Source organism: Erpetoichthys calabaricus, chromosome 12 (assembly GCF_900747795.2).
Source record: "Erpetoichthys calabaricus chromosome 12, fErpCal1.3, whole genome shotgun sequence".
Lineage (NCBI taxonomy): Eukaryota > Metazoa > Chordata > Cladistia > Polypteriformes > Polypteridae > Erpetoichthys > Erpetoichthys calabaricus.
Window position 1 is genome coordinate 105098585 of NC_041405.2, and position 25476 is coordinate 105124060.

At 39.1% G+C, this 25476-nt stretch overlaps 1 protein-coding gene across 1 annotated transcript in view; it reads left to right on the forward strand.

Annotated features, from left to right (window-relative positions):
* Positions 1-2209: 2209 nt before the first annotated feature.
* The window catches only part of LOC114663125 (sodium/hydrogen exchanger 2-like), a 38555-nt gene continuing 15288 nt past the window's right edge, over positions 2210-25476 (forward strand). Inside the window, exons 1-6 of the mRNA XM_051935397.1 lie at positions 2210-2471; positions 4925-5388; positions 11931-12181; positions 18509-18726; positions 19083-19279; positions 23878-23964. Coding sequence (XP_051791357.1) covers positions 2210-2471; positions 4925-5388; positions 11931-12181; positions 18509-18726; positions 19083-19279; positions 23878-23964 — 1479 coding nt within the window. The remainder of the gene's footprint in view (positions 2472-4924; positions 5389-11930; positions 12182-18508; positions 18727-19082; positions 19280-23877; positions 23965-25476) is intronic.

The following is a 25476-nucleotide window of genomic DNA, read 5'->3' on the forward strand; positions in this document are numbered from 1 at the left end:
GGTCCGGCCACACATGGAACAGCTGTCAAATGTGACGCTTCGGCCCCGACTCCTCGTCAAAAGAATACAAAGTCTTCCTCTTCAAGGGGGTACAGCAGCTCAGAAACAGTGACCGGAGCAGAGGGAGTCTGGAAGAGGAAAGGACAGGAGAGTGAGACCTTAGGATAGCCACAGCTCGGTCTTTGAAGCCCCGCGTTTGGAGCATGTCACGCAGCAAGCCAGCAGCTGATCCCACAAAGAGTGTGTTTGTTTCCCATTGAAATACTGTTTAAGAGGGAGTTCTGAAGAGCCTCTGTGGCAGCGGTCACAATATAAATGATTTGGATAGGAATAAAAATAACCATCTGGTTAAGTTTGCAGATGATACCAAGTTAGGTGGATTGGCAGATAATTTAGAAAGCTGTTGATTCATTACAGAGAATAAACAATAAGAAGTCTTAAAAATGAAAGTATACCTTATAACAAGGATTTAGGAGTCATTGTGAGACTCGTTACTTGCAGACAGTGTTTAGAAAAAAATTAAGAAGGCTAGCAGAATGTTAGATAATATAGTGCCCTGGTGTGTACAGTGCAAGTCCAAGCTTTATAATGCACTGGTGAGGCTTCATCTGGAGTACTGTGTGTAGTGTTGGTCTCCAGGCTACAGAAAGAACATAGCAGTGCTATAAAAAAGTCCAGAGAAGAGCGACTAGGCTGATTCCAGGACCTCAGAGGATGAATTATGAGGAAAGATTAAAAAAAGCTGAGCCTTTATAGTTTAAGCAAAAGGTAATTAAGAGGCGACATGATTGAACAGTTCAAAATTATGAAAGGAATTAGTACAGTGGATCGAGACTGTTACTTTAAAATGAGTTCATCAAGGACACGGGGACAAAATTGGAAACTTGTTATGGATATTTTTTTTTCACACAGAGAACCAGAGAACTTTAGGGATCTCCAAAACTAGACTTCATGTTGTTTCGGCGGAATTAAGTGGATGGTACTGGCGAGCTTTGTTGGGCTGAATAGCCCGTTCTTATTTACATTTTTCTGATGTCCTAATGTGCTAATGTTCAATCATTACCACTAGCAGGAGGGCACCACACATATGTGTGTTATGTTCTATATTCCATACAAAATGCTTTGATCCTCCAGGATGTTAAAAGGCAGTAAACCTAGGGGTTAGAAGGGCTGAACAATCTTAGAAATAGAAAGCATTTTGCTAGGGATCAGTCAACTAAGCCCCTGAATTAAACAATTCTGGACTACTGAAATAGAGAAAGGACAGCGGGTGACAACAGATGATGAAAGGAGGAGGGCTGCCCCATAGATTTCAGAGGTTATTTCTGAAGTTATCTCCAAGGTGTCTTCAAGTAGATCCTTTACAGATAGCCCCTTATTGAATCTGGAGTCTAGTGTGTAGTAAGAGCCCAAGGCTTAACCGATGGTAGGAAGGGATATCATTGAAAACAGAGAAAGGTTTGGAATTTAGTGGGCAAAATCCTCTGAGACAGGAGTGTAAAACTTGAATTAGCTCGGCCCAGATGAGCGGCTTTGGTTTTATTTGTGTCCGTTTGTTTGATACTTTTGTATGTCATATCAACTTTGCTGTGATGTTATTTTCTTATTAGAATGCCCTATTGATATATTCCACTCATTTCAACATTGGGGATGGCTATCATTTCATGTGTTGTTAGTCATTTTAAAAAGTATTCATTTTTATAATGTCTAATCATGTCTTCCATTCTGTTGCAACTGCATATTTTTTGCTGAGTGAAAATATGAAGCCTGGTATTTTTTTGTGGTGTGATCAGTATTCTTACATAATGCACATACTGCATGTGTGCTGCACAAAACAGTATGTCTGTTAGTTAGCATAAAGTGTAATGCAGGAAGTACACTTTTTTATATTTTGTCTATAATTTTCAAGCTTAAGCACAATAATTGAAACTGAATTGTCATTATGGAAAACTGAAACAAATCAATGAAGAAATTATTGAAATGTGACAACTAGAAAACCAAGATATTCTCTTTTTAAAAACCCATTAAGGACTTCTTTCCAGGAGCAGATTATTGCCATCCATGTGGCCTCAGAGCACTTTAACTCCAAGCGCATTGATTTTCTGAATGAGCTTCTGCTTGGCAGTTACAGTAGTAAATCCCATTGGGGTGTGGTACGGAAATCAGAAGCGGAGCCATCTAAGTAAACTGTCCAGCTTCAGAGCTGACCATGGCGGAATACTGGACCATTGCTTTGCTGGGATGCCTGTCCATTCCATATAGCATATGTGCCTCTGTAGAGTTATCAGCTGTAAAACCTTCTGTACTTGATGGAAATGTAAGCAGTCTGCCATATTCTCAGCCAAATCACAGTGCCAGTTCTGGACATCACTCCTCAGAGGGACTGAGCCTGTTTGTTATGGACTACTCTCATGTAAAGGCTCCTTTTGAAATTGTAATGTGGATCATGCTGGCATCCCTGGCCAAATTAGGTGAGAATGCTCTGTTTATTCATTTATACTGTAATATTATAGGCACATATTTATTACATGTGTGCATTATATCTTTCATTATTCATATTAGATTATTTCTTTAAGGATAACCTCATTTATTATGCAGTATTTATTTGTTCTTAGTATGTGCAGTGAAATATTGGTGTGGAAATAATTTTGTTTAATTTATGCTTGTACAGTGATTGGGTCATTTTTTCAATCAATTTTTCCAGCTGTTAATTTTCTGTTTCAAATGACTACAGTTGACAACTGCTATGTACTGACATGTACTCCTCATCCTGCTGATATTTTGTTGTATGCACTGACTGATAATTCTGTGTTTCAAAATACTTAAAACACAGGGCGAGACTCCCATAGATGATGTTGGGTTATCAATGAGACAAAGGAGTGCCATATGTTAGAAACACAAATGGTGTACATTGGGGATTAGAGCAGGTTGAAAGGAGAGTTCAGCCTGATATCCATCCATCCATTATCCAACCCGCTATATCCTAACTACAGGGTCATGGGGGGCTGCTGGAGCCAATCCCAGCCAACGCAGGGTGCAAGGCAGGAACAAACCCGGGCAGGGCGCCAGCCCACTGCAAGGCACACACACCAGGGATAATTTAGGATCGCCAATGCACCTAACCTGCATGTCTTTGGACGGTGGGAGGAAACCGGAGTACCCGGAGGAAATCCACGCAGACACGAGGAGAACATGCAAACTCCATGTAGGGAGGACCCGGGAAGTGAACCCGGGTCTCCTGACTGTGAGGCAGAAGCGCTACCCTCTGCGACACTGTGCTGGCCTCAGCCTGATATGATATAAGTTAAGTAGTCAGGATAAAGATATGTGTTTCTTAGGAAAAAATAACTTACACACTTACTTCAACTGTTGACTATTGTTTTTTGCTGCAGGCTAGCCAATAAATTACAATTATCATATTGCAACTTACTCTTAGCAGTTTACATTTTCATACTCCTCCTCCTCTTCCACTTTAACATTTGAGTCTCATTTTCCAAAAAGAAGTTTTTTGAAAAGTTGCAGCAGCAATGAAGTACAACCATTATTCGTTACGTCACTGTGCTCTGTGGATTTAATTAGCTTTACACTTTTGAAATATCTTATGAAATATCTTTTTATATATCAAACGTTATTTCTGCTTATTATTATTATATTGCTTGCTTTTCCTTTCTATTATGCATTCTTCATTTTTTATTTTCATAATTATGCTGTATGAAACTGTAAGAAAATATTTTTTGGGCCCTGCTGAGAAATGCAGTGAGAGAGTTCATTGTTTGCCAGAGATTTCTAGAAAAGGGGAATGGAGCTCCTAGTTAAAAATAAATTATATTTTTTAACCAAAACAATATTATTGTAACATTATAAAAAGCATTACTACACTCTGGCACCAGAAAAACTCCACGGCTGCTGGACCACAAACATATTAACATAGAACTATCACTGACCTGCTCAACGTCAGGCGTCTTGAATTGCAGCCCACTGCAAACTCCCAACCTCCTGCATGTGGAGAAGATTGTGGCTGGAGAATTAACAGCATCTCCCTGAGCAGAGGCAGAGATAGAAGAGATGGTCCTCACTACTGCAGCTGCATTCATTCTGCCAATTGTCACTTGGGGTTTTCCTGGCAGAAACTTACAAGAATGATTATTTAACATACTTGCTGTGCTACTCATTTAAGATGGGTTGAAATCTAAGTAGTCAACATGGTGAGGTGGGTTGGCGCCCTGCCTGGGGTTTGTTTCCTGCCTTGTGCCCTGTGTTGGCTGGGATTGGCTCCAACAGACCCCCGTGACCCTGTAGTTAGGATATAGCGGGTTGGATAATGGATGGATGGATAGACAACATGGTCCTCAGCATTACCATTTGCAGTGCACCATCTATTGGAATGTATTTTGTAATTAGTGCAGTAATAAAATGCATTGTATTTGACATTCCAACAGATGGTGCATCACACATTCCTGCCTTGCACCTGATGTTGCTGGGTGTCTCTGTGATTAGAAATTATGCCATAAAACAATCCATGAAACATAATAAAATACACATTAGACAAAAAATGTCAGCCTATCCTTAGTAAATGATGGCACCAAGTTGTGTTTTGTACTTAAAATTAAAGAGAAAGTAGGACCCAATGAATCTGGCTGTACATTATTTCAGCATTTGTTATTCGCTGATGTAAAAAAAAAATGAACACACTGGACATTGGGATGGGAACATTTCTGCCCGGCTAACTCCCACATTCTGTATCTCACACTGCCTGAAAATTTCAAATGAACTGTCACGTCTGAAAGTGGATGGAAAAATTAAAGCAGTGTTACTGCTGTTCTTCATGTTCTTTTGCACAAGCACAATGACCCAAAGGACAACCTCCTGTGATCGCTGATCTACTATAACGACTTGTCAGACCTTCTATTTTTATGTCTTGTAGGGTTTCATCTATATGGCCGTCTGCCAGCAGTGGTGCCAGAGAGCTGCCTGCTTATCTTAGTGGGTCTGTTGGTTGGTGGAGCAATGTATAAGGTATGGCAGCAGCCTCCACCGGTCTTAAGCACAGACGTCTTCTTCTTGTTCTTGCTTCCTCCAATTGTACTAGATGCAGGTTATTTCCTTCCCATCCGCATTTTTTTTGACAACCTGGGTAGCATACTGTGTTATGCAGTGCTGGGTACCTTCTGGAATGTCTTTGGAATTGGAGTGTCACTCTATGGAATCTGCCAGGTTCAGTCATTCAAGTTAAGTGACGTGTCACTCCTGCAAACCCTCCTCTTTGGGAGCCTCATTGCCGCCGTGGACCCAGTTGCTGTTCTTTCTGTTTTTGAAGAAATCCATGTGAATGAGCAGCTCCATATCCTGGTTTTTGGAGAATCACTTCTGAACGATGCTGTGACAGTGGTACGTGAATTAAAATCTTTTACTGAAGGATTCAGTATAATCATTTAAATCAGAGCCAATGAAGATTCTAAATAGGAAAACATATAAGAAATTGCTAAGAAAACTCAAAAAGCTACTGAGACTGTGTAATGAATGATGCAAAAGGATCGGAATATGAATTTTTAACTGATTACTACACCAGTTTTTGCTTGAAATACCTCCCATTAATCCAGTGGGTAGTGGAAGGTCGTTAAATGTTGTTGAAGTAGTGCGTGACCACTTATATCGAAATATGGTGGCAGAGTAGAAAAAACTTTTTAAAACTGAGCTTTCGGTATATTACAAAATGATAATATTGCTATATTGTTCTTTAGTTTTAATAAATGGCACAGACTACATAACATTTTCAACCACCCCAACAGAATGCAGGGCCATGGGGAATAGCTTCAAAGACCAGATTAATGTTATAATTCAAAAGCCTCTTAGCAATAATGGAATATGAGCATACACAATGTGAACCTTACTTATTTTGTTTCAAATGTTAATATTTATACACTACCTGTACTACTCAGCTTCACCTAGGAAATTTGTATAAGGCAATGGGTGTCAGTTACAGTGCTGTTGGATTATCTGCTGTATTGGAAGTTCTATGTAACTAACTCAGTGTGTTTCTGTATACAGAAAGTGGTTAAGGCTTTGGTCTTCAAACCCAGGGGTTGTGGGTTCAATTCCTGCTACTGATGCTCTATAGCCAGGACCAAGTCACTTCAGCTGCTGTGCTCCAATTGGATAAATAAAATATATGTAATTAATTGTATCTCAGACATTGTAACTCAACTTGGATAAAGGCATCAGTCAAATAATAAGTAATAATAATGATATTATTAGGTCACTGGAACTACTTACTCTTGAACATACTATATACAATTGTCAATGAGTTAAACTTTCCTGCATTAGATCAGATAGAGATAGATAGATAGATAGATAGATAGATAGATAGATAGATAGATAGATAGATAGATAGATAGATAGATAGATAGATAGATAGATAGATAGATAGATAGATACTTTATTAATCCATCCATCCATCCATTTTCCAACCCGCTGAATCCGAACACAGGGTCACGGGGGTCCGCTGGAGCCAATCCCAGCCAACACAGGGCACAAGGCAGGAACCAATCCCGGGCAGGGTGCCAACCCACCGCAGGACACACACAAACACACCCACACACCAAGCACACACTAGGGCCAAGTTAGAATCGCCAATCCACCTAACCTGCATGTCTTTGGACTGTGGGAGGAAACCGGAGCGCCCGGAGGAAACCCACGCAGACACGGGGAGAACATGCAAACTCCACGCAGGGTGGACCCGGGAAGCGAACCCGGGTCTCCTAACTGCGAGGCAGCAGCGCTACCACTGCGCCACCGTGCCGCCCTACTTTATTAATCCCAAGGGGAAATTCAAATACTCCAGCAGCACCTTACTGATACAAAAAAAAAACATTAAATTAAAGATTGATAATAATGCAGGTAAAAACAGACAATAACTTTATATAATGTTAACGTTTACCCCCCGGGTGGAATTGAAGAGTCGCATAGTTTGGGGGAGAAACGACCTTCTCAGTCTGTCAGTGGAGCAGGACAGTGACAGCAGTCTGTCGCTGAAGCTGCTCTTCTGTCTGGAGATGACACTGTTTAGTGGATGCAGTGGATTCTCCATAATTGATAGGAGCCTGCTTAGCGCCCATCGCTCTGTCACAGATGTCAAACTGTCCAGCTCCATGCCAACAATAGAGCCTGCCTTCCTCACCAGTTTGTCCAGGTGTGAGGCGTCTTTCTTCTTAATGCTGCCTCCCCAGCACACCACCGCGTAGAAGAGGGCGCTCACCACAACCGTCTGATAGAACATCTGCAGCATCTTATTGCAGATGTTAAAGGACGCCAGCCTTCTTAGGAAGAATAACCGGCTCTGTCCTTTCTTACACAGAGCATCAGTATTGGCAGTCCAGTCTAATTTATCATCCAGCTGCACTCCCAGGTATTTATAGGTCTGCACCATCTGCACACAGTCACCTCTGATGATCACGGGGTCCATGAGGGTTCTGGGCCTCCTAGAATCCACCACCAGCTCCTTGGTTTTGCTGGTGTTCAGGTGTAGGAGGATTGAGTCGCACCATTTAACAAAGTCCTTGATTAGGTCCCTATACTCCTCCTCCTGCCCACTCCTGATGCAGCCCACGATCAGTTCCTGCCTTTCCAAGTGACTTGGCTTTTGTTGATGGTAACTGCAAAGCACAATTTGACAGGAAAGTTCAATTGATATGGCTAATTACTAGGAATAATGTGAAATTTGGGTGTATATTATCATCCTTATTAGATGTTTACAATTTTCATTTATTACACCATTCACTCAAATACAGAATTTCTTTTTGTGTTTTATGTCAGATGTATATAGTCCCCATTTAAAGATAGTGGATGTGAACATATATGCAAAACAGTGCTTGGTGGATATACAAAAGTGTGTTATGCTTATGTATTATCACGAAGAGCAAGGAGCACGGAGCATTAGCTTCAAGCATTGCAACACAATTTCTGGGGCTTATCCATTAGAAAGTCAGTGCCACTATCTAAGACTGACGTTTCTACCTTGGTGATTGCAGCACCCCAATCAAAGAGTGTGACTTGGGGGGTTCTCCCTTAATAATTTAAGTGTCATGATCAAAGAGCAGGGGGGCAGTTTTCAGCTCTGCAACTGGAGATTGGAGGTCGATGGAGGGTCTAAGATGAGAGCCGGTACGCATCTAAGAGTGCTGGTAGTGAACAGTGAAAAACAGCTAATCATTTGCTAGCCACTGAGCTTTGCATCTTCCTTGATCTTTCACAAACTTTCTCTTTCTATTTCACAATTTGATCACATGACTTTTTTCCTCCCCAAGAGAACACCCTGTCTTCAGTCAACCATTCACCCTATTGGTTAGCAGTGTTATTCTAGTGGGCCATCAATCATTTCTACTGTGTTCATTAGCATAAGACACATTCTCAATGCAGAGAATTTAAGTTAGCATAACATTAATAAATATCAACAAATACAAAAATGCACATGCTGACTAATTTTCTTTTTTTTATAATGTAACCAAACTTCAATCAAATCTGTCAAGGCATTTTTGAGGTCTTGGGTATTTGTTTTTTTCTATTTTGAAGGTGTTTACCCCTAAATATTGACCAATCAAAATGCCCTTTCTCTGTGAATGCCTACTAAGCTAGATGGACCACTTTGCCAAATTTCAGATTTTTAACCAATCAGGAAAAAGTGTTTTGCTGTTGAGTGAGTGAAACAATTTTGCATTAGATAGATAGATAGATAGATAGATAGATAGATAGATAGATAGATAGATAGATAGATAGATAGATAGAGTATGTGTACATTTTATGGGAAAGTAAAAGAGCCTTATTTGAACATAACAACATAAGAAGTTTGAACAGAACGGACAAGGCCATTTGAACTGATTTGCTTAATAGATAAGTTGTCCTGATATCTCACCCACATATTTTCCAAAAGTTCAGGTCACTGCCTTAACTATGTGACTCAGTGTTTTGTCCCAAAGTCCCACAAGCCTTTGTGCAAAAAGTGTTTTCTGGCTTTCACTTTAAATGCACTTCACTTCAACTGATATCCTCAAGTACACAATTCACAATTAAACTGAAGAATTCTGCTAGATAAAGTTTATTGATGCCTTTTGAAATTTTTAGATATTTGAATTAGGTTCACACAGCCTCCTCTGTTCAGGACTCTACAATTGTTAGAATTGTCCTGCAGTCTGGGATGATCTTGGTTGGTTTCTTCTAGACAGCTTTCAGACCTGCTGTATCTTTTTCTATACAGTACCTGTACATGGTGACCAGAACTGCAGTATATTAAATATTCAGAACATAACATCACTTACATTACGTTATATAGTTTTTATAATACAAAAACAATGTCTTTAATTACAGATTCACATAGTATTGTCATATTTATAGCCTATTTTGCCATTGGTCTTTTTTCTTGGAATTAAATTAAATATTTAAACCATACTTTCAATAACTGTTGGGATGATTGATAAACTATATTCTTTATTTGACATATTCAACATCAGATTAGAATAAACATTTGTGGAACTCTATATTTGATGAAATCACTCATTTTTCCATTCTATTCAACACACTAATACCAGTCCTGGATAAGGTGTCAGTACATCACTCACTCACTAATACAAATGCACACTCACGTACTGTATATTGGTCTAATTTAGAGTAAGTGGTGTATTTAACATGAACATTTTTGTGATGTAGAAGTACCTGTAGAAGAATGAAAACTTTGCACAAATTCCAAAAGTTCAGATGACGACAAAGAGTACTAGGGCTGAGCTCAACTGAAACTTTCTTAACAATTGGAGGTTGTGCGACTGTACCCAAAAGGAGATCTTTTTTCAATGACCATGTTTTATTTTCTCCTGTTCCTCAGTTTACATTGTTAGTGATCTGTGCTTGGATCTTGTAATTGTCTTGATGTTTTAGTAGCAAATTCTACCAGTAAAAATAATCAATGAAGCATAAAACATGGGCTCATTAAGTGGTGGCTTAGCTTTAGGAAAAAGGTTGGTAAGTTCTATACTTAAAATATAGAATTTGTAATCCCTATTCTAGTCAATTGATATTCTTAGTTCTAGATGATAGGTCAGACTTCATAATGAATTTAAAAGACTTAATCGTTCCCATCTCCCCGTATTTTTCTTTCATACTTTTCACCATCTTGCACTTGTAGTGGTCTCCAGAAAATGGGTCTGTATTCTGGCTTGGTCACTAACTGTGTTGTGTGTGCGTATTCTCAGCATATTTACATTTTTTCTGGGTTCTCAATTACATTCATATCCAAATGAGTGATTGTGGGTTCATAATCTGAAATGAGCTGGCAGTGCATTCAAGGTTGGTTTCTTTCTGTGCCCAGAGCCATTAGAATAGCCTCTGATGTACTCTTTAATGGTGTAAGTGGAAATTCTAGGAACTCTGCCTAATGTGTGGATTCAACATTATGGGATGACTACAAAAATTTGCAGTAATGTTGCATCTTGTAATTAATTAATGGGCCTTTTTAGCCTGCTCATTTAACATCCATCTGTTATTTTTAACTAAATCATCTTTTGAAACAGTAGTGCAGTTTGCAATGAACAAGCACAACTGTGACTACCAATAGGATTTACACATGTGTTCACATAGGCTGTCAATTTTGTTTTAATTGTTTCCTTTGCTACTACCTCCAGGAGGTCCAAAGGGCATTGCATAACTGAGCCTGACCTTTTAATTAGCTTGTTAGTTTGGTGGGCCTCTCTTGAAGTGATGATACCAGCTTAGCACACTCTTATACTCTGTCTCATCCCCTTTATCAATACAGTACAGCCCATAAGTGCAGAATCATCTGAGTAAATATAAGCTGGTGTTATATTTATAGTTTGATGTGTACAGCTTGAAGAGAAAAGGAGACAGGACTAATCCTTGTGGTTCTCCAGTGTTGCTCACATCCATATCAGAAACACAGTCTCTGAGCCTCACAAACTGCAGTCTTTCAGACAGACAGTCCATTATCCAGGACACCACAGGCTCATCCACCTGCATACTCCTGAGTTTACCCCTTAACAGGGATGGCTGGATGCTATTGTAGTCATTGGAGAACTCAGAAAACATAATCCTCACAGTGCTGCCAGCTTTATCCAAGTGAGAATAAGCCTGATGGAATTGATAATTGCAATCTTTCTCTGATAGGCAAACTGCAGTGGGTCCAGAAGGTCTACCATAAGAGGTCTTCATGATGTGAGATGTAAGTGCCACTGGTCTGTGGTCATCAGGTGAATAGGTGCCTCCCTTCTTTGGAAGAGGAACAGTACAGGATGTTTTCCACAGCAGTGACACTTTCTGGAGACTCAGGGAAAGACTGAACAGGTGACAGAGGACACCCCCAAGTTGGTCAGCACAGGCCTTAGGAACTCAAGGACTGTCTCCATGTGGTCCTGTGACTTTTCCTGTGTGTAGCTTCCTCAGTTGTCTCCTCACTTGGTCATCAGTTACGGACCACCACTGGCGCTCAGAGCTGGACTTGTCACTGGCCGTTCCAGAAGATGTGGTAGGAGTTGTTGATGTAGTAGGGATGGTGTAGGGGGAATGGTCATTAGAAGGTGACAGTGGGAGGCAAAATCTATTAAAAATCTGGTTGAGGGTGTTAGCTTTGTTCACACTTCCTTCTAGCACTTTTGCCTTGGATTGCTGGAGTCCAGTAATTATGCCTAGTCCATTCCAGACATCTTTCATGTTATTCTGAACGAGTTTGTTTTCTATTTTAGCTTTGTAAACTTCCTTTCCTTCACTCAGTGTTTTCTTTATCACTTGTCTAATAACAGGCTTACAAAACTAAAAAAAAGGAAGGAATTACAAAATTGAGTCAAAACTAATTTCTTTTAGTGAGAGAAAATATGTCTAACATATTGTAATATTTGAGCTTTGAGCTAAACAATGTCTTCTGTTCTCTGTAGGTCCTCTACAAACTGTTCAAAGCATTTTGTAAGATGCAGGTCATCTCATTGGAGGATGTGCTGGTGGGGATCAGTCAATTCTTTATTGTAGGATTTGGAGGAGTAGCAGTTGGCATTTTTTTTGGACTTATTACAGCTCTAACAACTCGCTTCACAGGAAAGATCCAGGTGATCGAGCCTCTGTTTGTCTTCCTATACAGTTACCTGTCCTACCTAACTTCAGAAGTCTTCCACTATTCTGGAATCATGGCGTAAGTAATGCTGAAATTACATTCTCATTGAGTCTGAACTTAGTAGAATAACATCTTACACTGTGACTGTTATGTTCAAGAAAACTGACCATTCTATTGATCTTTTTGTTCATTTAGGTTAACACTGAGTGTTAGGGAGGCTATCTCAGTAGCAATGGATACGTCAAGGTACACTCACATACAAAACACTAAGGAAGAATCTGCTGCCAGCCTGACAGCATGACTTAGACTGAGGGAGGTAAACAGAGTCCTGAAGGAATGTCACACAAACATGAGGAGAGCAAGTAAACCCCACCAAGGAATGTTAAATGCTGAGCCACAAAGAAAAGTATAACAGGATTTAAAGAAAAAATATGCAAGTTTTGTAATGAAACATAATGGAAGTATTATCCTTATAATACAGCTCATAAGATTGCATTAAACAGAGCTAAAATGATAAAGAAATTTGCCCTATGAAGTCAGTCTATCCAAAATTCCCTGATATGAAATATTTAAGTTAGGTGTTCTATTAGTGATGCCACAAAGTGATCTAACTTACTGCCCTTTCCAGGAATATGAACAAGCTTTTAAATGGTAGATTTATAACACCTCATCGTCATAAATATTAAGTACCTTACTATGTGGAAAATAACTAGTTGAAAATTACTTTTAAACCTTTCTCTGGATATATTCAAATACTGAATTAGTTAAATACGTTTGTGCATATTATCTCTTTACCATCAAAACGTGTTTCTGAAAACGTTGTTTTTGACTTTCATGTACAAGTGAAATAAATGCAAAAACTTTTCTTGCTTTCAAGTTGCAAAATTTAAAACTTAGTTCTGAATTTTATTGGTGAAACAATGCAAAACACTGTCTTCATGGTGGGACGAAGAGAACTGGACATGAACAACAAACAAATTAAACCAAGTTAGTGGATTGCCAGTTTGAGTGACTTATTGTCCACTGGCTCAATAGCACTTTAGAATGAGAAGGTTAGTGCACACTGCCACCCCCTGGTCCAGCGTTGAATTACCATCTTTTGAGCCTGACAGCTGCTTCCTAGTTAACAAAAATAGAAACTGAGAACAAAAATGCACAGAATATAGTATAATACAGTATAACATCATTATGCATTGTTTTTGACTTCTAAGGGTTCCATAACTTTGGATGCATCCTCCTTTGTATCTCATCAGTGTTTTTTACAAGATTGTTCTACAACATATAACAGACCAGCTTGAAGGAAGTTTTTAAAAGTGTACAGGTAGTCATTATGTCCCAGTATTAATTAGTTTTAACTATGTTAGCATTATCTTATATATTAAGGACCAAGTCTTGGACAGGGGCCTAATCAACATACTGATAGTTCCAAAAGCCACTCTGCCTGGTCTTCATAATAGGAACATGGGGATGCAATGTCTCAGTTTCATGGTGGCAATTTTCTCTTGTACTTTTCTCCATCACCACCACCACCATCAAGAAGTGCTCTGTCTATCATCTCAATGACTATCACTTTATAGCACCCACACCAGTCATCTTGAAGTTGTTTGAGAGGCTAGCTTAGGACACTTGAAAGTTGGACTTCCCACATCTCCTGGACTGTTCTACTGAAGGGGCCATATCACCTACTCTTCATCTGGTCTTGTCCCATCTGGACAAAAGAGAAATTTAAAATAGTGTAGCTGCGTTTTCCCAAAATTACCAAAGTTCAGTAGCTCTAGCATAAAAATGGGACTCAACAAAAGCCTGATGCACTGAAATGATTTAGTTTTAGTTAAAATTCAAAGTAAAACAGTTCACACAAAAAAGAGAAAATTGAAATAGCAAAAAAAAGAGAAAGTTTTTGTTAAGAAAAGTTTTATTCAAAACTTAAGTCTTATTTCATTTCTTTAAGTTTGCTAATACAGTTAAATCATTTCCAAATGTTTCTGAACCATTTCAAAACGGTCAGAAAACTGTATGCCTATCCCATTTCTAAGCTGAAAATGGGTCTTTTATGCCCCTGTGTACTGGGACCTATTCTAAACAACAACTGACACAATTGACACACTGTATCTTAGTTATAGCAAGAAAGTTCACTCTCATACTAATTTACAGGGGGAAGAGACTATACCATTGTCTATGACTATGAAAGAAATTTATATTCTATTCAAATTAAGTAAATACTAATATGAGTTTAACTCAAAGCTTTAACTTTCTAAGATTGGCTCTTAAAGCTAGAATGATTTTTATTGACTTCAGATCAGCTTTCAACACCATCATCCCTCAACTCATAGGGAAATTGGGTCTGCTAGGCTACAACACTTCCTTATGCAACTGGATCCTAGACTTAATGACAGACAGATAGTCTGCACCAGAATCACAAACTCCAATACCATCACACTGAGCACTGGTGCCACCTAGGGCTGTGTACTCAGTCCACATCTGTTGCCTCTGCTGACTTATGAGAGCACAGCTCAAACACCATCATTAATTTTGTGGATGATACAATGGGTAGTGACTCTAATCAGCAATGGTGATGAGTCAGCTTCCAGAATGGAGATTTGATGATTGGCTGACTGGTAAAAGTGCAACAATTTGTCTCTTAATGTGGATAAGACAAAAGAGATGAATATTGATTTCAGGAAGGTCCAAGCTGTCCACACCACACTGCACATTGACAGCTCTGTGGTGGAACTGGTCAAGAGCACCAAATTCCTTGGTGTGCACCTGGCAACTGACCTTACTTAGACAATTAACACCACCACCACAGACAATAAAGCACACCAGTATCTCCACTTCATCCAGTGGCAGAAGAAGGGAAGCCTCCATTCCCATTCTCATCACATTCTACAGAGGCACCACAAAGAGCATCCTGACCATTTGCATCACGGTTTGATTTTGGACCTGCAGTGTGTCTCTGGTCGTAAGACCCTAAAACGGATTCTGCATACATCAGAAAAGATAATAGGGAGGGACCTCTCTGCTCCACTTTAAAGACATCTTTTATAAAGCATTGCTTCTGCAAAGCCTATAGCAATGTGAAGGACTGCTTCCAGCCCTCCCATGACCACTTTGTCCCACTTTCCATCCGGCAGAAAATATTGTAGCATCCAAACCAGTTCTGCCAGGTTCTACAACAGCTTCTACCCCCTTAATTGATCTAAGCATATCACAATGCTCTTTACTGGTTAATGGATTATTTTGTATACTTAAAATTGTATACTATTTATAGTAACTGATTAATGTACAACTTCTAAAGAGACATACAAATTTCTTGAAGGGTTGGGTCACTCCGTGTAACTCTGTTGAATTGCTATTGGAAAAGGCATGATGAATGAAAGTAAAATGGAACATGATGCACCTTACTCTCTGCTGATTTTTCAAATGAACAGAATATGATCTTTCTTGATGTTTATGAGGAGTTGGTAGCAAAAAGTGAGGCTTTGATTCTTCATCAAAGTGATGGTCCTCAGTTTTAAGAGCAGAAGTAGAAAATACAACACCATCACTATACCAAGTGATGGTGTCACCCATTCTCCATAAGAAGCACACTATACTTTTGTTTTGAAAAGTTTTTTTTTTTACTTTGCATAATTCCACTGTGGCGGATGGCTGGGGATTCAGCCTAGCTAGGACGCCTGGAAGGACCCAGAGAGGGACAATTGTCACAGGTGTCTGGTCACACTTATAGGTAGTCTAACTTAGACACCATTAAAATATCCGACTACGCCACCCAGTTTTATTAAGAGACTGGGAACTCTTGAAATTTACCAGTAATAGCACGCAGGTTTCTTTAAATTGGGCGGTGAGTAAACACACAATGAAAGACACAACAGTAATTTAGAAAAAAACAACAGTAAGTTCTATTGTACAAGACAATATAAGGTACATTAAAAAGATAAATGAACATAACAGAACCTAAACATATGAGGAATTAATGTCCTTTTTTTTAAAAGGAAAATACACAGTCCACACTCTAAAAGTCCGTAAAAACAAGAATTGTAGGATACAACCTTTAGTGGTGCAGAGTCCAGTTTGGGCACTGTGTTACCCCAACACTTAATTGTTCATGGATGCACTCTGTTACCCGGCAGAAGGCTGTGTCAAATTGTTGACTCCCTGTCAGCGTCTCTTTGTTGTTCCTTTTTCTTCCACTCTGGGCTCCTTGTGTGGCTGGGACCTAGGCACGCCTCATTCCTCATCTGTCAGCTTCGCTTGGTCCTCTCATGCGGCTTCCCTCTTTCGCTGGACCCACAACTGGCGTCTCCTTGTGCAGCTGTCTCTTCCTCCCTGGAAGTATATGTTGCCGTCCTTGTACCTCACGTCGTGCCAGCCAGGTACCCTTGTCTGCCTGCGAGCCCCTGTGCCCTGTCCGAGTGTCTTGGCAGCGTTTCCTGTGGACTCTCCCTCTTGCCTTCTGCTAGCCAGCAGTTTATATTTACTTCACCCCTCTGTTGTCAGTCCTGGACAAACAGTCTAATCAATGGCACCTCTAAATTGCCTGGGTTTAACAATTAATAAAAACATAAGTTAACAAAATGTATGGTTACCAAACATTAATAAGTTCAGATATGCTGATTAGGAACCAATATTTCCAAGCCAGGTAAATACAAACATTCTCTAAGGTCAAACTTCAAGCAGTGACTCCCTGGCAAGACAGCAAATACCATTAATAAGTACAGACATGCTGATTAGAAACCAATATTTCCAAGCCAGGTAAATACAGACATTCTTCTAAGGCCAAACTTCAAAGCAGTGATTCCCTTGCAGGACAGCAAATACCACTAATAGGTACAGATATGCTGATTAGAAACCAATATTTCCAAGCCAGGTAAATAGAAACATTCTCTAAGGTCAGACTTCAAAGCAGTGATTCCCTTGCAGGACAGCAAATACCACTAATAGGTACAGATAGCCTTTTAACTTCTCACCCCCCAGTCCCAACAGTGGTGCCTAATGGAACCACCCAGTGCACAAAAAAAATGTAAAAGTGTCCCCCTCTGACACAATAACTCCCCATAACACGAGAGGGCAGCCTCCCTGGTCTGTGTTGGGGTCACGGGAACCGAGCTTGGAAGCTCATCCCTCTTGTGGCCCGTAGTCACCACCAGAAGGCGCCTGGATAATTATGGAGCCCTGGAAGACAGCACTTTCGCCACACCAGGAAGTGCTTTCCATGAAGAGAGTCCAGGTATGCCCGGAGTGCTTCCAGGTGCAAGGGCAGCACTTCCGCCATGGCGGGCCAGGACGCTCCTTCTGTGTATGTTCCAGGGGAGCAAGCATGGGCTGCACAGTACCTCCCCTGGACCACTTGGTGGCAGCCCCCCTGGGTGACTGTGTTGCCTCAGATACCTGCAGGGCTCTATGGGAGACGGAGTTCTTCACAGCCCTGTTGGGATCCGGGTTGGCCACCTGGTAGCGCTGCAGGGGTTCCTGGGCCCATCTGGGCCGTAGTTCAGCCACATCCGTAGGTTCAATCGGAGGCAGGTGGTCAAGCACCTGAGCCACTTCCGGGTGAACTATAAAAGGGTCCAGCAGCCAACACTGCAGGAGCCTGAGTTGGAAGGAGGAGGACAACGTTTGCCAGGAGGAGCGGTGGTGTAAAGAATAGTTTGTGTTTTGCTTTGTGGTGCTTTTGGGACTGTGTACTGCTTGCGGGACACAGGGAAGACGTGCCCCACAGGTAAAGAAAAATAAAAGTTTGTTGGCTTTTATATGTGCTTCCGGTGTCAGTCTGTGTTGGGTCGGCGCCTATATAGCACCTTTGTTACAATGTATATATGTATGTATATATAAACATGACACCAAAGTGTAAAAATGAGAGTTAATATAAGGTTTCACATCCTTGTTGCATTTCTTGCAGGCTTGCTAATTTGGAGCAGTATGCTAACAATGACAGTGACATTGTTACTAATCTAATCAACATCTTATATTTCTGAGAAGTAATAAATAGTTTGGCATAAACAAACATTAGCACCAGTGCCAATATCTCACTGACTGTTAAGTTGCATTGGGTAGAAGTTTAGCTCAGCTGGGTGGTCCTCTTTATCGTGGCAGGATTGTAAAGAAAGGAGCTAATGAGAGCATAGCTGCATATTGCGCAAATGACTAACAGAAACATACAGTAACTCATACTGTGCATTATTGAAAAAGACTGCAATCTTCCAAAAGAATTGCTTTTTTTTATTCTGAAATTTTAAATAATATAATATCCCTTATTAACTACACATAGAAAATGAATGAGTGCATTTCATAATACAAAGCTACTATTTTGCCTTATGGAATTTCTGATTTTGTTATAAAAGCACTTTGTCTTTATTTGTGTGTGTTTGGCATAGTAACTAACACCTCATATTTTTTTCTTAGTATCATAGCTTGTGCTGTCACTATGAAGCAGTATGTGGAATTCAATATTTCTCAGAAATCTCATATAACAGTCAAGTACTTTATGAAGATGTGCAGCAGTGTCAGTGAGACCCTCATCTTTATCTTCTTGGGAGTCTCCACGGTCAGAGACAACCATGAGTGGAGTTGGCCTTTTGTCTGCTTTACAGTGTTTTTCTGCCTTCTTTGGAGAGCTCTAGGCAAGTGGAAAGTTTGCAACACATCTTTTTGTAAATATTTATCACTAATATTATTATTCCAATATTCTTTACCTACACTACCAGAGTAAACCTTAATGTAATGTTCACTATCATCCGGTCAGTTATATTACTGAATCTAACAGCTTATCATCAAATGACATCACAAAAATTGATTGAGCAGTAGGAAAAGAAAACTTATTTCTGCCTAGAATACAGTTCTTTTATCATGTAGACGTGCCTTCATTTACTGCTAGGACTGCAGCTTTAAAATGTTTCATATTGTCTCATCAATAACAACTACTGTGTATTATGTTTTCTCATCTCGGAAAGGACTAATTTACACTTTGGCCTTTTAGGAGTTCTGTTTCTGACTGCTATTTTGAACAAGCTGAGAATAAATACTGTGACCTTTAAGGACCAATTCATCATCGCCTATGGCGGCCTAAGAGGAGCAATCTGTTTCTCTCTGGTTTTTCTGCTTGATGACTTTCCAAGGAAAAGACTTTTCATTACTTCCACTATAGTGGTCATTTTGTTCACCGTGTTTATACAGGTACAATTTAAAGAATCAAATATAGCATATAATTTATAGTAGTGTTGGGCTGTTTCATGGGGATGTTACAAGCTCTAGCAGACTGATGAAGCTAGATCAAGTACCGTATGTCAGCAATATGTCAGGCAGAACAAATCCAGAACCCCAGCATGACAATTTGAGTCTTCAGAATATGATCAACGGAATTAGAAAACAGAATAGGAGTTGTTAATGCTGTCGGTTGCTGTCTCCCTATATACCTACACAATCGGGTACACAGGCAGTTCCGTTAGGAGCTCAGCCTGCCCTTGTCCTTGTTTTCTTTTCATTGCTTTTGTTATGTTAACATGACTTGTGCCTTGTTTCCATTTTGGTTTGTATTTTTAATTGTTTTCAATTCCTTATCCACAATCTCCTTTGGGTTTAAGATCTAAGCCCCTTTCACTGTAAATTTCATTCAGGTGTTGTTGTAATATGTACTGCAGTCACCTGAGAGGAGACACATGCAGCTCTCTTTTCCACTTCTGGTTACACAGCCATTAGTTTTCATACTTTGATCTTCTGCTCCCTTTCTTGTGAGTTCTGGCGACTTTGACCTTTAAGTGTTGGATCTTTCAGCTTGGAACTTTTTTGCATTGTATTTTTTGGATTTTGGAATTGTAGATTTTGAATGTTTTTGGATAAATAAACAATTATTGGCTGTTTCCCTTTCTTTCCTTAATTTTAATGTTATTTTATATGCATTGAGGATTTGTTTGTAGCTATTTGAAATTTTGTGCTATTTTTGTTTGTAGATTCTTACATTTTTGACATTTTGTAATTTTTTAATTTTTCCCTTTTTAGATATTGCCTCTCCATTATAAAAGAAAATCTTGAGATGAGACGAGACTGTTTCCAAGAGATTTTTTCCAAGTCCTGCGAGTCGAGACTATTGCCAAGAGATTTTTTTCAAGTCCCGCCCTCCCCACAATCATTTTCAAATACGCCCAGGGGCCTCACACCTCTCATTCATGTAAATGCTTGTCAAACGAATTAATGCGAAGTCAAACGAATTAATTGTCGACCGGTTACATGGCAAATTGGTTAAATGCGTATCAATAGACTATACTGAAACAGTTGGTGATGATAGTGTGCAAGATTAAAACATCAACATACAATATCCCGTAGAATATCTACAACCGTTAACACCATCCAGTCTTCCACCGGCCAAATTACTGTTGAAAGAAGGAGTATCGTAATGTAATTGTGTAATTTATGTCTGAGGACAAGATTAGTTGTATTCAAAATTGGTTGAACAATTCTGACATGTAAAATTTTAACAGGCGACAAGAAAGGTAATGTAGTACATCTTTCGCGGATAACATTACACACCAAAGGAGATCTTGATATGCCATTCATTTTTTTTCTGATAGGTTTGTTTTAAATATATGGAGGAGGAGGTGTGGAGGAGGTGTCGCGATAATTTATCGTGAGAAGTGGAAAGTCCTGCCGTTGCCTGCTCCTGCTGTTATCTCTTTTGAATCAACTGTGTGTCAACTGTCTGGGCCAGTTCCTACCATCATTGCAACTGTCTACCGTCCTCCTAAGTCAAACAACAATTTTTTGAACGATCTTGTTACCTTCCTTACCCATTTATCTGTAATTACTCCAAATATAATTCTGCTGGGGGATTTTAATATACATCTGGACAATAACAATATCCTTCTCACTAGAGACTTTTTATCTTGCCTGGAGAGTTTTGGATACCAGCAGCACACTGATGTTCCTACCCATTGTAAAAGGCATATCTTGGACCTGATCTGCTGCTCTGGTGTTGTTCCTTTTGATCTTACAGCAGATGAACTCACTATAACCGATCATTTTCTGCTTTCATTCAATGCCAAACTTACCTTTTCTGTTCCTAAGCTGCCACGTCTCATAACCTTTCGTAACATTAAGAATATTAACTTGAATTTGCTGTCTTCTAGAATTGAATCCCAAATGGACTTTTATAATTTATCCACTCCCATAGAACTGGTCTCATATTATAACACTTGTCTTAATGGTATTCTTAATTCTCTTGCTCCGCTAAAAACCAGATCTGTTTCTTTTTCTTTTTCTGCCCCCTGGTTTACGCCTGAACTTCGGTTTCTGAAAGCTAAGGGCAGGCAACTTGAAAGGTTGTTTAAAAAATCCGGACTCTTTGTCCACAAAGAGATGTATAAAAATCATCTACTCTATTAGATAGATAGATAGATAGATAGATACTTTACAAGGATTGTATAGCCCAAACCAAATATAATTATTACACTCAGTTAATTACTTGTAATACAGGTAACACCAAGTCTTTGTTTTCTTTACTTAATAATGTTACACAACCTCCAGACTCTTTACCATCTCACCTTTACTCAACTGCTTTCTGTAATTCTCTTATGTCTTTTTTCAATGAGTAAATCCAAAGGATACATCAGCACCTTGGTCCAGATCCTCTCTGTATTCCTTCTGAACTACACTTGCCTATTCACTCTTTCTCTTCTTTCCAGCTTCCCACTTCCTCTGAAATCTCAGATCTCATCTGCAAATCCAAGTCATCTACTTGTCAGCTGGATCCCCTGCATACAGTTCTGGTTAAAGCCTGCCTCCCCTCTCTAGTCCCTCTCATTTCTGCCATCATTCACTCTTCTCTTACTACTGGGATTATTCTCTCATCTTCTAAAACTGCTGCTATAACCCCAATACTAAAAAAAGCTGGTGCTGATTCTACTAATTTAAATAATTTTCGCCCCATTTCTAACTTGCCCTTTATCTCCAAAATTCTTGAAAAAATAGTAGCTATCCAACTTCACACCCACTTATCTCACAATAATCTATATGAAAAGTTCCAGTTTGGTTTTCGCTCTCTTCATAGTACAGAAACGGCACTTGTTAAAATTACTAATGACCTCCTTATGGCTGCTGATTCTGGTCTAATAACTGTTCTCATCCTCCTTGATCTGAGTGCGGCCTTTGATACTATTTGTCATACCACTCTCCTTAATAGATTATCTTTGATTGACATTACTCACACTCCACTTGATTGGTTTAGATCCTACCTCTCAGGCCGCACTCAGTTCATACAACTTAAAACCTTCACATCCCAACCCACCGCTGTTACTTCTGGTGTGCCTCAGGGCTCTGTCCTGGGGCATCTTCTTTTTATTATTTACCTTCTTCCCCTTGGCAATATTTTTAGCAAATATAACATTAATTTTCACTGTTATGCTGATGACACCCAGCTCTAACTTGCTGGTAAACCCACCTCCTCTTTTCCACCACCCTCACTTATTGACTGCATTTCTGAAATTAAATCCTGGTTTTCTTCAAATTTTCTTAAATTAAACAGTGACAAAACTGAGGTTCTCCTCATTGGTTCAAAATCATCATTATCCAAAACCAATAATCTTTCTCTTATTATTGATAATTCTGTTGTTTCCCCATCATCTCAGGTCAAGAGTCTGGGCGTCATCCTCGACAGTACTCTATCTTTCCAATGTCACATTAATAACATCACTCGGTCTGCTTACTTCCACCTACGTAAATTAATCGCATTCGCCCCTCCCTCACTCCTCATACCACTGCCATTCTTGTTCATAGTCTTGTCACTTCTCGGCTGGACTACTGCAATTCACTCCTCTTTGGTCTCCCAAATAAATCTCTTCATAAGCTGCAGTTAGTCCAGAATTCTGCAGCACGTATCATCACTCGAACCCCATCTATTCACCATATTACTCCGGTCTTGCAGCAGCTTCATTGGCTCCCGATCAAGTTTCGTACTGATTTTAAGATTCTGCTATTAACATTTAAGGCCATCCATAACCTTGCCCCTCCATATCTGTCTGACCTTCTTCATGTTGCTATTCCATCCCATAAACTTAGATCCTCTTCCTCCACCCATCTGACCATCCCTCCCGCCCGTCTAACCACCATGGGGAGCAGAGCTTTCAGCCGTTCTGCTCCCAAGCTCTGGAATTCATTACCTGCGGAGCTCCGAAACATCAAATCATATTCATTTTTCAAATGCAAACTTAAAATGGCTTTTTCTTTTTCCTTCTGATTATACTGGTTTTGTTTGGTTTTAATTTTTAGATTTTCTGATGTTTTAAGTTGCTTATAATTGTGTCTTTTATTTATTTATTGTTTGTTCGGTGTCCTTGAGCTCTCTGAAAGGCGCCTTGTATAAATAAAATGTATTATCATTATTATTATTATATATCCTTATGTTTTGTTGTAGCTATGATTTTCGAAGGTTTCCTTCCATTTTTGGCATTTGCTTTGGGTAAACTTACCACACAGTAGGAAGCTTCTAATCTCTTCAGACTTAACTTTCAAGTTTCCAAGTAGTTTCTTTGATTTTTCTCAAGCAAAATGATTTTTAACAAGATTCATGTGTGCACTTCATATTACAAAGAAACATTTTAGAAAAACTATGGCACTAGAAAAGTTAAAGACACATTTTGTGTATCCACAGGGAGCCAGCAGAGGGATATGAAGGCTTGATTGAATTATAAACCCTTGGGCACTACATTCCTGTTTTCATTTTATTGCCTTTCTAAGACAAAAAATGATATTTTGCTAAAGGTTACACTAATTTCTTGTTACAGGGAATGACAATTAAACCTCTGGTTGAGCTGCTGGAAGTTAAGAGAACTGGGAAACCAACAAATGTAAGCGAGGAAATCCATAGTCGGGTAAGTAATCAAATTTTCCTCATCTTTAAAAAGCAAACCACAAATGCAGTGATTCGGCAGGGCCAATGCACGGTATTTTCTCACTCATGTTCATTGAAGCAGTGTTGTTGTTTTTGTTGTATAAACACCAGTTTTTTTCTCAGTTATTGAAACACACACAGAATTTAAGTTTTTATAATTAATGTGGTTAAATCTTTATAAGATGAATGTTATCCCTTTTGTCATCTCAATTTCCTCTATAGTTTTCCTAACTGTGAACAATAAAAATCATACAGCACAGCTCAGTAGCGTTTTGCTGGCACCACTCTAATTGACTTCCATGTTGAAGGTATTTCATCCTTTGTAATAATTTCAAGCCAACTGCAACATCTCCTCTTAAAGGTTCTCCACCCGCACTATAACATTGGCTCCTTTACCTTTGTGTCAAGGTTCTTGCAAGCTACTAGTCTTCTCAAATAAGCCTACAAATATACTTTTTTATTTTTGCTTGTCGCTATAAGATGTTGTCTTAGGTCAGGAGTGAGGTATAAGCAACTAACTCCAAAAGGTGAGTTGAATCTTAAATCTTTTCTTAATCTATACTATAATATACATACAATATTTGATTAATTGTTTTCTTGTTGCTTTCAAAATATAGTTAGCTTTCTCCTATCGAAATTCAGACGGATTACAGAACTAATTCTTAATTTTTGTCTTTATATTTTTACTGGCATTTCAGTAATATCATGATCACCGCCATTTTCTAGCAATAATAAGAATCACAGAGAGTTCCTTGGGTATCCAAAGAACCTGACACTTTTATTCTGTTTTGCACTTTTATTCCATTTTCTCTGAATCAGTATAAAAGTGTGTTGAAGAATTAAAGTGAAAAGTGCAAAAAATGAAACTCAATCAGATGAAGCATGCAGTCGAAAATGTGAAATTAGAAAAATGTGTGGAGCAAAAACAAAAGGGGCAAGATGTAAATCACGAGCCAGGAGCAAAACAAAGTCGAAACCTGAAGAAATAAATGTAGAGCTAAGACCTACTTGAATTAAGAAAACAACGACGGCATTGAAGAGTTTGACAGCAATTTTATTTACTGAGGGATTAATGCACAATGTGACGGTTGTGTCTATCAGCGCAGTGATCATGATAAAGTGGTGCCTCCAAATGGGGTTGTGTGTAAAAAATAAACTTTGTTAAGTTAAAAAAAAAACTACAGAAGTGGAATATTCATGTTGAAAAACATGAAATACACAAAAATATACATACTGTATAAAAGTTTGTTTTTTTAACAGATAAGAGACTTGCTAATCATGGCTCCTGTGACAAGCCGCAACTCATACCTAGTTCTCAATGCTCAATAAAACAATGTTTAAACCACTTGTTTTTTTCATTTCTGCTCAAACTTGAGTTTTCTTAAGCTCAGACTGTTAACGTTTATAATTGCTAACTTTTACAGTAAATTGTTATTAGGTTATGATTTCCCTTAGCCATGTGAGGCATCCATATTATTGCAAAATTTGGCTC